The 14,857-nt window shown below is 40.8% G+C and overlaps 2 protein-coding genes across 2 annotated transcripts in view; both read right to left on the reverse strand.

The window, feature by feature from the left end:
• Positions 1 to 4,969, reverse strand: part of LOC106813130 — a 12,569-nt gene extending 7,600 nt beyond the window's left edge. The window contains exons 1-5 of the mRNA XM_014817192.1: positions 4,823 to 4,969; positions 3,759 to 3,998; positions 3,177 to 3,269; positions 2,656 to 2,817; positions 1,796 to 2,018 (exon numbers count right to left, since the gene is read on the reverse strand). Coding sequence (XP_014672678.1) covers positions 1,796 to 2,018; positions 2,656 to 2,817; positions 3,177 to 3,269; positions 3,759 to 3,998; positions 4,823 to 4,969 — 865 coding nt within the window. The remainder of the gene's footprint in view (positions 1 to 1,795; positions 2,019 to 2,655; positions 2,818 to 3,176; positions 3,270 to 3,758; positions 3,999 to 4,822) is intronic.
• A 3,919-nt stretch (positions 4,970 to 8,888) lies between these two features.
• Positions 8,889 to 10,684, reverse strand: LOC106813138 (the record flags this gene model as incomplete). Its single annotated transcript, XM_014817197.1, is given in 3 exon segments — positions 8,889 to 9,457; positions 9,788 to 10,024; positions 10,197 to 10,684. Coding segments are annotated over 3 exon segments (974 nt in total), but the record flags the coding sequence as incomplete, so codon positions are not given.
• Positions 10,685 to 14,857: the final 4,173 nt, after the last annotated feature.

A 14,857-nucleotide genomic window follows, 5' to 3' on the forward strand; every position in this document is an offset into this window, starting at 1 on the left:
TTAGAACAAAGGAAAGCAAGGTTTCTGGTGTCTGGGGAGAAATCAGCTCTCCTAACTATATAGAACACATTTCCATGAAAAAAGTTCAAAGTAATTAACATTGCAGGGTCAACATTTTGGCAACTGGACTATTAAACAAACTTTACCATGTAGCCATACTTTTTTCTTATATATATACAATTTCACAATTTACAAAAAGACCTTTGCATTAAACTTTTGCATTCATTAACTGTTCATCATGTGACTTTCATTAGTGCCACACGTCAGAGTGTCTTAAAAGTTACTTACCTCATGAACTTCATGATTGTGCCCCATGTCTATGTGTGTTACAACAAGCCGCTGACCATCCTGTGTTGCCCCGACCTTTATGACAGCAGGACAGCCTTTCTTGAATGTGCTGTAAAACATCAATTAAATATTCAAATTAAAATGATTCAAGACAACTCGGCCACTATCATAAAATATTAATTTTAATGTATTCATTAACTTAAATCGATTATAATCTGCAGAATGAGGGAGAGGGGAAGGAAGAGTGGGAGAAGGTAAAGGATAGAGGAAGACAGGGGAGAAGGTGGTGAATAAGGAAGAGATTGAGATCAGGCCAGGAGAATGTGGTAGAAGGGAAGATGGGAGGAGGTAGATGAGGTAAGGAGGTAGATGAGGTACGTGGTAGAGCCAGGAGTGCGAAGGAGAGGGAGGAGGGATGGAATTGAAGAATGTTGTAGAGGAGTGGAGGCTGTGGAGCAGGAGGGAATGATGAGTAAGAGTATGATGGGGAAACCCTCTTCTTCCCATCTCCCCCTTCACCACATTGTCCCCTTCTTCTACTTTCCGGCTAACGCTCCATTAGGAGTGTTCCCAACTTTGATATCATTAATGATTAAGGATTGATAATCCTAACCCTAACCTAAATGACATTAAACCACAAACTATATATATATATATATATAGCCATAACGCCATAATAATAATAATAATAATAATAATAATAATAATAATAATAACATAATAATAATAACGCCATAACGCCATATATATAGCCACAACGCCATATATATATATATATATATGTTATTATGACCATTAATGACATTAAAGTTGGGAACACTCCTAATGGAGTATCACCCTAAAAGAGGACTGTCAACATTAGCTAGATCATGTTTATTAGGAGGGATGAGATAGAGGGGAGGAGGTAGATGAGGAGTACAACAACATGAGGTCGAATACATAAAAATACAATGAAATGAGTACATGGTGAAATGCAATGGCGCTGAACTTTGCAGTGATTAGCAAGTTGTTGCCCGTAGCGTAGAACTAAAACCAAAACCCCAGGCATTCAGCGCTGCTATGTAAATCATTTTCACTATCTGAGTGTACATGTGACATACATGTACTGTCTGTGTGCGTCTGCGTGTGCATGGGTGTGGCTATGTACAGCTGGGTGGTGTGCTCTATCAGGCCCATCATCATAGTCAAATGAATGTTTGAATTTTCTCTCTTTTTTCACTGGCACGTTGGGCTTATAGTTTCACAACATGAACAGGCCCGATGGAAATTTCACTGGCCTCTGGCCTGCATGGGCCAGTGGCTAATTTTGCAGACTGTTACAGTTATAAAGGAATCCGACAATGGCTCCAATCTGGAATATAGTATGTACATATTTGCTACAAAAGAATTAGCGCTGATAGGAATGCAAATCGAAACAAACACCCCAATTTCTACCTAATGTATCCCTTAATGTGTGAATATCTATTTTTTGTAGTGTTTCAAAATAAATAAAACATAAAATACTAACCAGGCACTTTCTGCATCAGCTCCAGTAATGTCTGCGCGTCATTAGATGGCTTGTTGGTTGCCGCCAGGTTATGAAGGTCTTTGAGGAGGATGACCTTTCCTGTCTCTTTGATCAGCCGATCTTGCAATAGTTTTTTGTTTGCATGAATGTCGAGCATTGTAACAACATTTTCCTTTTCAGTCGGGTTCATTTTCCTCTGCCTGGGTAGGTGCTTGTATGCATTCTGTAAAAACACACACCATGGACTTTTATAATAACTGTTCTATATTTTACGCAGTTAACCAATTTTATTAGTTTTTGAAAAATCAAATAAAGCACCACAAAATTAATGTCTTGATCAGGCATGAAAAACAATACATCAGAGATCGATGTTGATGTTGATGAGATGTAGATGTTGCCAGTATCCTGATACTGCCATGATAATGAATTTTGTCATGCCTTACTATAAGCGTAAACACTGGTAATGCAGTGGTACCATAAAATATGAACATTGTGTACATGTGACCTTAATAATTCTACTGTCTAGACGATTGTTTTTTATGTGATCAACACATACCAAACTGTGGAATTGTACTCACTCTGCAGTATAAATTGAATTTTTATATATATCATTATATCAGGAGTCTATTATGGCATGTATTTTGTTTCATAACCCGATTTTTTGTTTTATGGTTGATTTTATGACATATAACATTCACGGATCGAATGACAAATAACACAATACCTTCTGAACAGTCGGTTTGCCGGCCCTATATCTCCTATATGTTGACCCTGCAATGTTAATTACTTTGAACTTTTTTCATGGAAATGTGTTCTATATAGTTAGGAGAGCTGATTTAGCTTGGTTGCTACAGTTCCACGTTGCCGATGCCCTGGGCTGCCGTCGAACTGCTGGTGCCGGGGATGTCATGGTACAGGCCCTCCTGTAGCGCGGTGTTGCATGTAACACCCAGCTCCGGCAAAAAGTTTATGACATTGCACTGTTCCTGTTTGTCCACTTCTGTCACTATAAATCTGCCACCCTTTGACAGAATTTCATTCATTGAAAGGACAGATGCTAATACCTGCTGAAATTCTCTAGTGGGCACTTCAGACAACAGTGAAGCCAAGTTGTTTGTGATTTTAAGAGCTTTCCTGTATTTTTATGCTGTGATGGAACTTTGTGTGGTTTCGGATGCACTTGAACGGTGACAATCTGTGTTTCAGTTTGTTGTCCTTGTTTGAGAAACGCTCGGTGACTGGACACATAAAATGCCTTAGTCCAGCGTCTGTGACATATGCAGGGGTCAGCTGCAGGCATCCCTAAATGCATTCTCACAGCAAACACGTGTTTGTACGGAAGTGTTATCGCCCTGCTGAAGCCACAACTGCATGAATCTACCGTAGGATTGAGTAGGCCAGCTGGTGATCTGATGCAGAAAGCTCCACCAGCATCTCGTTCCTCCACAGTCAAACTATGTGCTTTCTCTAGCTGCTTTTTGACAAATTTAAAAGCATATGGTGTCAGGAGATCCATGTAGACTTCTTCTGGAGAGTTACTCAAACCACAATGACTTGGAACGTAAGGGAAAAGTAGATACATGTTTTTTATTCTAATTGCGGATTTATGCAACCTCGTACAATAGTGATACTAGTTTAATATTGTTGTTTGTTACTGATGTTAGTTTATTGTTACGAGGCAGGCCTCGATGCTTATTTTCAGATATGGTTGAATTCTGTCAGGCAACAAAAAGCCATACTCCAAAATTAACTTGCAATCTATGAGCCGTTACGGTCATCTTTGAGCTGGCAATGTGCTTAAGCTTATTTTTGGTTCATCGCATATCACATTACGTTAAATTTATGGAAAATCATAATGAAATTAACCACGATTCCCCACAATTACTCTCACAAGAACATAACTCGCGAACCCTAGCTAAGGAACTATCCATTTATCTATATTATGGATCTTCATTAAACTAACTTTTTGTAACACTTTCAGTGCTCGGTGGTCTTTTTCCACAGACATGGACTGAAGTGCAGACATCAAATCTGTGAATAACTGGCTGATTCCACTGTTTTTAGTGATTACAGCTTTCAATTTCTGGTTGACACTCTCCACCCGGTTATTAGTGTTGGTCAGTAGATTGAAAGCTTCAGTCTTCAGACCTTTTACCCACTGGTGACGGATTGAGTGCCACTCCTTGTTGAAATAGTGTATCACCTGCAAAAATATACCGAATTTATAAAACGACCAGTAGAAATGATTACAGGCATTAAAAGAACTGCTGTGGTCTATCCAATATGATCAGCTTGAACGTCACACATGGTTCATAGCGTTTGACTATGGTGGTGGTTCAGGTTGCCTCCACGTTCAAACAGTGGCTAGCCTGTGAGGATTGGTCTTGTCTGTTGACAAGAATGCCACCTGTTGGCGGCAGGAGTAAGATAATATAGGATCCTATATTATATCCTATATTATATCATACACACTATATATATTATCTTATATATATACACGTATATATACACGTATATATATACACACATATATACACACTATATATATACACATATAATATATATCCTATATTATATAATATCATATATTACCGAATTTAATTGTTATAATTCATTACACATCAACGCTACGAAATTTGAACGGTGCCATGACACCCGCGACCGTGCTGCCACCAGAAAAAGTTGCGTATTTGACAATTTATTTTGCACGTTACAGACCGAGGGCTAATCACAAAAGTGCAATTATATTTATACCTAAATGCTAATTAACCGAACGATATTCATTTTAGAGCAAATTCATCCATATTACAACTAGTCTACAAGCTGCATCTGACTTCGCCAGATGACCTAAAGCTCATCAAACCGATCAAATTAGTGGTAGGCCAATTAATCAATTTCATTGACACTTGCTCTGGCTGTCTTCCAATTAAATGATTGATCATAGCTTTGCAGAAATAAATGACTTGGCAGAAATCAAGCAGCAATCTGGAATGGTGGACATTTTGCTTTCAGTTTGTATAAACTTACATCTCGTTGTGCTGGAGTTATTCCCATTTTATCTGTGCTGATTTCCCGTCGGAACGTGCGGAGTGTGTGTAAGAGGCAGATCAAGAGTGAGATGCCGGGCATCTCCTGGATCATGACGTCCCTCTCTGCCATGTCTTTGTCGGCCATCACCACTTGCACTCCTTCCCTGCTGCTATTTTTTTCCTTAAATATTCTCATCATGTTCTCCAAAGTGAGTCGATCTTCATGCTGTACTAGCCATAGGGCCACTATCTCACTTACACCTAATAAAATAAGTAAAATAAGTTTTACTTAATTGCAATTTTTTTTTAAAATTTGAGCACCATTTTTTTCACATTATTACGGAGAACTTGTGGCAAAAGTTGTATTTCAACCTTTTGTAGTTTCCAAGAAATATCGGAAGTACCAAGTTTACATAAAAAATTTAGAATTTTCGTTGTCATGTGATACACCTAGAATATTTAACAAATAATTACTAAGCGTACATTACAATTAATTTTTTTTAGATCCATTGAGCCGTTCACATTTACTGCCTGTATCCGCTTGACTGTATTCTTAATATATCCTAAGAAAATAGGCTTGTGAGCAGTGATTCTTGACTTTACTTTAGTAAATAAATAAGAACATGCTTAACAATGCGTAAAAATAATTTACCATTTCCATAAATGGCCATCAGAACAAACAGTGGCATTCTAATATCGTTCAACTTGTATGTGGCATCGATCAACAGGACTTCAGGAAAGTCTTAAAAGGTCTTCTTCATTTCTTCAGTTTGGAAGAAGATGCCCGTAATTACCTGCCCCTCCAAAAGACCTAGAAATTCTGAACCGAAATACCTAGTGGATACTTGGTCAAGCTGCCAGAAACGCACGTGCATGTCGAATTGTTTTGTTTGATTCTGAAAGTTGAGGCTCTCATCGAAGAGCAAAACGAAGGCCTCAGCTCGGTTAACATCAGATGTCAAAAGGTTCCTGAAATGAGGAGCAATACCCCATCTTGCTAGTCGAGCGCACTTACTCTCTCCACATCCAAACTCCTTAGCAATCACACTATCGGGAAACATCTTCTGGAAAAGTTTTGCACTTCCTTCAGAAGATTTGTATGATGAATGCGAGGACACCACATGTAGGCACCAAACAATTTCAGAACTCAGTGTGTCCGATCGTGTTACGAATGTATCCATAGTATTATTAGGCCTAGTAGTATTCATGTCAGGAATCAGACCCGTTGGCTCTGGCGTAGTAGTGGAACTGGAAGTGCCGCTAGTAGCCGTAGGCGTACTCACCAGAGAATTGGGAGCAGCCCATGAAGAAATCAGGGTGGATTTTTTTCTATTATTTACACGTGCAATGTGTTTTTTCCCCTCCATATGGGACTTCAAGGCCGCCTCTCCCATGTTACTCACATCAAACGGCTTGGTGCACAGAACGCACTTTGCCTTATGCTTATTGTCATCCACACACCGCACCCATTCCTTGTATTCCGGCTTCTGTAGCCATTCATCGTTAAACGAACAGTTGCCTGGCATTCTTTATCATGTGATAAGGGATCCGTCTCCTCTAACAATTTTACGATATAATGTCAAATTAAAGTTAGATCGTCACACACAAGACAAATTCGGTCCTACTGACAGCCACAGGAGAATCCAGAATTATCAAGGAAGCCGAGAGCAGCACTGTCCAGGGTTAGAACCCCATTTTGAATGAGGCAATATAGATGAAAGTTGTCAGCACACCTAAAAGAAAAGACAGAAGTGGTCAACATGTGGTCAAATTTCGTCGTCATTGACAGTTAGACCACTTTCTAAAGTCGGTCAGTGATACACGTGCACGGCATGATGTGCACTGACACTGTCAAGATGTATACAAAAATGACTTTCGAATATGGCCGAATATAGATCGATCATACACATCATGACATGGTTCCAAATGTCGAACTGACACATTTATTTCTTACCTGTTGCACTTGACCCACATGTCAGATTCATTGGAGAAAACGAAAAACGACCTCCCAGTTCTCACAAATAATGTTTCAATGGCACGAATTACATCCAACCTGGGCGGAACCCCGCAAACACCACATCTAGCCTCCTCGGCAAGAGGTGACATCAACGTCGATTCTGTTGTTGCATCATCCCGGTCCCCGTATAAAACAGTGCTTATACTCTCTTCGTTACTTATCAGCTCACTATCAGTGGAGCAAACGCTGCCTCCTGGCATTCTTTTATGTGATAAACTCTTACAATCTTACAATAACAATCGAGAGGAAATTGAACAGTCAAAATCACGGTCATTTACATACTGAAAGCGCCAAAACATTTCAACCGTACCCAGGTTTAATAATAGACAAGACGTGTACATGTCAATGCATGCACAAGAAACCTCGATTGGGAATCCCCGTGCGTGAGTTTCCTTTGTTATCACGGGGCGGCGCTGATGTCGAAACCAGCATGTTATCATTAATGTATGCGTTGGTCGGAGCACGTGGCCGACAAGTCCTGCGCCGATGTCTGATCGCTGAAGTGCCAAACGAAAGAAAGTAACAAGACAGTTTGAGAAATCATGCTCTTTTTTTTTTAAAACAACATGGTTACATATTTCCATGACTTTTCCATGAATTTGTACAAAATTATTCTATTTCAAGGACTTTTCCAGGCCTTTTGAAGAAAAATGAAATCCCATAGTCGAGAGGGTCGGCAGGAATTTTGCCAGATAATTCACGGTACCGAGTAGACGTTGCACTCCCTGTCTGTCAGTTGGAGCGGGCATTTCGGTTATCGCAGTGATTTTCGAGCGTTGAGGTTTTACACCCTCAGCGGTCAACGTGTGTCCGATATAGTCGATCTCGGGAACAGAAAACTCACACTTCTCTCGTGAATGTCGTCTGGAGAAGCACTGGGGAAATCTCGCTTTTCTGCTTCTCTAGCTTTGAGCAGGACTTCATCCCTAATGATCTGGATTGAAAATCCTTGGTTTCTAATATCGTCAATGAAGGTCTTTAGGTTCACTATTTCCTTCATTCTTGATGCTATCTTCGTAGCACTCATCAGTGTGCCTTCTGCCACCATCTTCTTTGTCTGAGCAAGAATTGTCTTGTCATCTTCAACTTTCTTCTTCATTGGTGACATTGGTGAATCAGAGTCATCCCCGTCGTTAGCACCTCTCTTTCCACCCCCTTCTCTCCCTCCTCCCCCAGCTGCAGAGCCTGCCCCACCAGTGTAGACTCTTGTTCCACCAGGGGTAGTCTCCATTGAACATGTCAGCGCTGCCCGCCTCCACTAGGGTCAAATCCGCATCGGGTTCTGACGGGGTTGGAGTTCTTGGTGGAACAGTTGGAGGTTTTCCACCGCCTTTCTTGGACATCTCTTCCTCTTCTAGGTTAGGAGAATTATATGGTACTATCGGAGGAAGTTCTCCTAAGGTGACGTCCAAGGAGCTTTCTGGAGACTTTACGAGAGAGGTTCGAGCAATTTTTGTAGTGCTGTCGATTTGTTATGTTGGAGCTAACGACTAGTGCACTTCCTTTTCTTTTTATTGCAATATTAGTTAGTTCTCATCAATTCATTGATTTTCTGGGGTACTCTGTGCAGCCATATGTAAAAAATAGGTCTGAGATTGTTACAAAGAGGACTGTCAACATTAGCTAGATCATGTTTATTAGGAGGGATGAGATAGAGGGGAAGAGGTAGATGAGGAGTACAACAAAATGAGGTAGAATACATAAAAATACAATGAAATGAGTACATGAAATGCAACGGCGCTGAACTTCGCAGTGATTAGCAAGTTGCTGCCCGTAGCGTTAAACTAAAACCAAAACCCCAGGCATTCAGCGCTGCTATGTAAATCATTTTCACTATCTGAGTGTACATGTGACATACATGTACTGTCTGTGTGCGTCTGCGTGTGCATGGGTGTGGCTATGTACATCTAGGTGGTGTGCTCTATCAGGCCCATCTGGTATTGTGCATTTAAAAGCGAACGGGTTGTGTGGCCTTTTGTGAATAGAGTTTTCGTGAAGAACACGGGAGAAAGGATTCTGGGGTTGGAACAGGGCAAGCGTGTGCGATGCACGCTCCTTGGCCTAGCTCTGGCATTCCTTTGTCCTCACCTTTGACTCTCTATTGTTGTACATTTAAACTTTCAATAAATGTCTCCTCTCTACCACGCCACATACATTCTTACTGTTTCATTCTCATTACTAGCCATACCTGTATATTTCAATACTATGGTGTTTATGTTAATTGGTTTGCAGAAGGCAAAAACGTTTGCATGCAACTAGCAGTGAGTGGAAATAGATAACTTGCACGTAAACATGTTGCATACAAACATGTTTCAAGCAACACGCTACTTTAAAAGTTTATACAGGTGAATTCAAATCAATAAGTTATCACAAATCGAACAAACCTTCCAATTCTTGTAGCCATGTTTCGAAGTAGTCATATCCTGCAATGATGTTCTCCAGGACATGCTGATCGGCATTGGTCACTTTATCGTGTGACAGAAATCCTCGCTCAAATATGAGGTTGCAGGCTGTCAAGTAACTGTGAGTGGCCATCACATGCTTGCTGTCGACTGGTGTGTCCGCAGACTCATCAGGCTCGGCGTAGCTCTGCAATTCTGCCAGTACATGTTCTTGCTGAAAATAATTGAAAATTGTGGTCACTTGCAAATATCAGGATGGTAAGTCCGTGTGTGGCAACCGTACTTACATTGTGATGTAGTAGAGAACGAACAGAAATAATAGGGAAAATTAGTTTGTGTACGTGTGTACGGAGAATAATATGTGCACTGCAATGGTAAATATTCCAATCTTCATTGGTTTTCATTCAATAACATTCAACAACCTTTTGATAACTTGTAAGCATTTGCCTGGAAGTTTGTAGTTGTCATGCTCAGTATTACTCACAGTCTTCTGTTCTTTAAACGGAATATTTTACTAGTTATAACAGCTGCTACTAGACAGTACCTGCATAATTTTAGCAGGCCTCACATTCAATTTAGTCCAGGCATCTCTGGTGATGTAGCTGTGCTGCAACCCAGGTACGCGGCGGGCATGCTCAGTGTCACGGCGCTTGACCTCACGTTGATACATCGTATAAATTGCCTCCCAGCCAAAGCCAATACTGCGACCACCTCTTATAGTCTCAAATGACTTGGTGCCATTTTGGCGAGAGGCAAACAATGCATTAACCATGTTTTTCAGCTGCAACAAAACCGATTATGTTTAAGCATTGATAACAGTTGATGGTATTTTGTGCACACTTGTTGAGATGTGTTACATGTAATACAGCTTTCTTTATTTCGCAAACAATTACTTTTTTGGTTTAGTTATAAATGAATGCAACCAAATGTCATAACAACGTTATTACATTTACCTGGTGTGACGGACAAATCACGAAATGAACTCTGTAGGCAGTGTTGTAGGGATTTGTAAACCACGGCTCTACTTCCGCGCGTTGGTAGGGTCCCCGTAGACCGGTTGTAAACAATTTCACTGTTGTAAGGTTGGCACCAGAACCATCACACACTATGCACACTGTGTGAAAATCCCATGTTTCAAAAAGCCGCATGGTTTCCGTTGGGCACGATATGAGAAATCTGTGTTCTAGTGAAGTTTCGGTAGGAAAGTAGGGTCCAATTACATCAAAGGAAGATGTCAGATCTCGCCAGAGAAATTGTAGCACAGACTGAGCAGGTGCCACTCGTTTCCTGTCTTCCATCTTTCCATATATGTCATGCAATGAAGTAAAGTTATCAGCTGTCATTGCGCCACCGTACATTTGCATATTTTTGCTATTCCACATAATCTTTCCAATCACCCTCACTTCATCTAAAATGAGCACGCCTTCACCCTTTGGCTCTGGGGATCCTTCATATACAGGGCTCTTCTTGCATTTTTACAAACGAAAATGTGGACACTATCACATCCCCTAGCACTCATGTAGACAGAGCTAGACGAGCCATATGGTTTAAATAGACGAGAGGCATCAGTTTGGTTCCTATCGGTATGTGCCGCACAGTGTGATTGGTTTATGCTAGGCACGCCCTTCAACAGCCAGCACCCACGATGGCGTAGTGGATTTACACTGGAATTCATCAACATTTGCGTACGCAGGTGCTACGCTGCGTTGATGAATCGCACCTACGAGCTTTGCGTACGTACTTCGTAGAAACTCTGTGTACGCAATACACTTTACGCAACGTTGATGAATCCGGCCCCTGGTCCCTAAGTATCATAGCTTCTCACACTACACCTGTAAGACACATCAGGGTTTTTGTTAAAAGCTGGTAACTGGTTATTTTTACCGGCTGTAACCGGTAATGTTATTGACTATCAACCCTGTCATGACCATATATAACATACACGCACATATATATCAGGGGTCGAAATTAGCGGTATCCCGATATCCGCGGGATAGTAGATTCTTGTGTTGGATACCAGATTTCAATGCTTGGTATCCCGCCGGGATAGTAAAAAAAAATCGTCAAAATCGGGATAGTGGTTGTTGAGTTATCAACTTTATAAGGCAGCACATCTGAGCGAGTGCGCGTAGAGCGAGTGCGTGCGATCTGATCATAAATGTGATGTGTATACATTAGGCGCGTTCACACACAAGAAAAAACCGCGCTGCTCAGCCCGCTAATAGCGGAGATAATAGTGAGCTAATTAGTGTCGTTGTTCACACAGGCGAATATCTCGCTAATCGCCGCGGTGCAAATATCACGCCGCGGTGCAAATAAGTGAGCTGATTCCAAATTAGCCCAGTCGGAAGTGGTCTTAGGAGCGCGCTATTTGGAGCGCGATTTAGTGAGCTAATTGCGTTCACACTTGTAAAAAGCTCAGTTTTTTGAGCGAGCTACAAAAACCGGGTTTTGCAGCCCGCTAATTCGCGCCAGTGTGAACGCGCCTATTGTATCAAGCAAACCAGACAATGCGTCTAGACAATACATCTGCAGTGTACTTGTCTGTGCATATCTGTAAATCTGTTTTCATGTTTTTATATAATAATTACATTACATATTAATAATTTTCAAATGCTATTATTGCATATTTAAAGATTTTACGGGTTACAGCCGGTAAAAATAACCAGTTACCAGCTTTTAACAAAAACCCTGATGTGTCTTACAGGTGTAGTGTGAGAAGCTATGATACTTAGGGACCAGGTTACCTGAACAATAGATGGGCAGCAAGATGTCTAGGGTCTATGTTTATAGCAATAGGGGAAAGACACACAGGCTGTTAGAGCTAACAGGTTACTTGGTGGTTGGCAAAGCTTTATGGAATGGAATGGGTACTGGTTACAGATTCAAATCTATGGGGTGATACTCCATTAGGAGTGTTCCAACTTTAATGTCATTAGTGGTGATAATAACGACGGGTTAGGGTTAGGTTTAGGATTATCAATCATTAATCATTAACCATTAATCATTAATGATATCAAAGATGGGAACACTCCTAATGGAGCGTTAGTCCATTAAAGACAGTCCAAGCTTTAAGTACATCCTGCCAAAAAGGGTTATCTATTACTATTGAAGGCTTTGGACCGGTTTGAAAAAAGGATTCATCAATATATTGTTTAAAGAAAAGACACCATTTATTTGTTGTATATAAATATCTTTTAATCCAAGTTAACTTTAGGCTTGTTATGTAATCCTGTATGTTTACCATTCTAAGTCCTCCCTTATCGTACGCCTTAGTGACAATGCTTCGTTTAACTTTATCTCTTTTATTGCTCCAAATGAATCTGAAGAAAAGACATTCTAATTCCTTAATAAGTTTGTCATCAGGGTTTGGGAGTGATGTTAAAAGGTGAGTTATTCTTGGTAAAATGATGGATTTTAACACTGTTATTTTTCCCATTGGGGTCAGATTTCTCACTGCCCACATATTTAATGAGTTTTTAATGCCCTGCAATTTTGAAGATAGGTTTAAGTTTGTCATATCACCAAGATTTGTACTAAAAGTAATTCCCAATGTTGTGAACGTTCCAGTTACCCAGTGTAAATTGTTTTCTCGACAAAACCGTCTGTCCGATTCCCGGGTAGCACCAATCCATACAATTTTGGTTTTGTCAAGTACAGCTACTCCTCTTGAGTGTGTAGTATATGGACAGAAAATAGCTTGCAAACCACATTCTGCTCTAACTCTTTCAACATGGTTTGCATCAATATGCGTATCTTGTAGACAGGCTATACTTATATTTTTTTCTTTAATCCAGTCAAAGACATCTTTTCTTTTAATTCTGTCACCTAGTTGTTTAATATTCGTTGTTTTAATATATATTTTTTCACCCATTATCCTTACTATTACATTCTATAAAGAGTACTAGTGTGCATTTAGCGAGAAATAAGCAGATCTGGAAATAACAAAATTTTTTGGCAAATTTAAAAACAACATAAGACACACATACAACACATGGATAAAGACAGACATGAACATCTGACACAATCTCTGATACATGACCCCTTTGTGGATATACCACAGTCTTGCATTTGGGGAGGATAACAGATTTCAATACCTGGTATCCCGAATGGATACCATAATAAAAATTTTATTTCGACCCCTGTATATATATATATATATATAGGTCTATATTATTGATGGGTGCCTCCTATTCACATAAAATAAAGTCCTATAATTTTTTTTGCATATTACCTATGCAAAAAAAATGCAAGAAGAGCCCTGTATATTCTACAGCTTGTAGTAGTAGTACTAGTGCTCGTCAGGGCTATGTCTCCGGGAATCACTTTCCCCTGGGCGTAGATGGAGGGTGCCGCTACGTGGTAGCACTAGTGTTAAGATTAGGGTTAGGGAAATTAGGGTATAATAATGTAGGGAAATAAGTGTACGAAGTGACTAGTGCTGCCACATAGCGGCACCCTCCATCTACGCCCAGGGAAAAGTGACACCCTATGTCTCCCTGGGTACTGCCGGAACGTACCGTGGGTATGGTCCGGTATACCGGAACGTACCCTGGTAACTTCTAATATGCAGGACCGTACCTCGCCTACTCCACTAACGAGTGTAGGGAGTCGCCTACGCCTACTCCCTAACCCCAAGCATATCAAATAGTTACCAGGGTACGTTCTGGTATACCGGACCGTACCCAGAGTACGTTCCGGCAGTACCCAGGGACCCTATGAGCAGTACTAGTACTACTGCTCATAAGGCCTATGTCCCCCAGGTTACTGCCGGAACGTACCCTGGTAACTATCTAGCTGATTTAGGGTTAGGGAGTAGGCGTAGGCGACTCCCTAGACTCGTTAATGGCGTAGGCGAGGTATGGTCCGGCATATTAGATAGTAGTATTTAGTACCAGGGTACGTTCCGCTATACCGGATCGTACCCATGCAGGGTATACGCGTAGTACGTTCCGGCAGTACCCTGGGGGACATAGACCCTCTCAGAGTAGTAGTACTAGTACTACTACTACTACTAATAGTACTAGTGCTAGTACTTAGTAGTTCTAGTAGTAGGAGCAGTGCCCGTAGACTAGTAGTAGTAGTACTTTAACGAAGTAGGAGTACTTATTAGAGTAGCTCCGGCGTACAGTACACGTTCGCCCTGAGGATGGACATGTCCGCCGTTTTAGTTCCGAAATTATCTCAATACTACTATTACTAGTTCTATTCGTATAAATTTTTTAAACTTGAGCACTCGTGACTTACCTTGTGTTAGGTCGGGTTCCTTTAGAGTACGACTTGAAACGTCTACCTCCATGGATACAGCTATACTTGACTTCGGAATACTTTATTTCTGGGTTGTAAGCCTTCTTTGTGTTTCTTCTACTAGCTACTTCGATCGATCTAGAGTCTCTTCGGTACAACTGTACAAAAGATTCTTGCTCGTATTTCTCAATTGCGACTTCTAATTCAGAAAAGCTACAGAATTCCGCACCAACACTAAACGCAGCCATTTCCAAGTGACGAGTGAACCACATGAACGTTTCAAATCATCGCGAGATCTCGCGTGAAATGGATGTCCGGACGAGTAGCCTCCAAGCAAAGATTCTAGAGTGCCGTAGGCACCGGCACA

Source organism: Priapulus caudatus, unplaced genomic scaffold (assembly GCF_000485595.1).
Source record: "Priapulus caudatus unplaced genomic scaffold, Priapulus_caudatus-5.0.1 Scaffold729, whole genome shotgun sequence".
NCBI classification, from domain to species: Eukaryota; Metazoa; Priapulida; class Priapulimorpha; order Priapulimorphida; family Priapulidae; genus Priapulus; species Priapulus caudatus.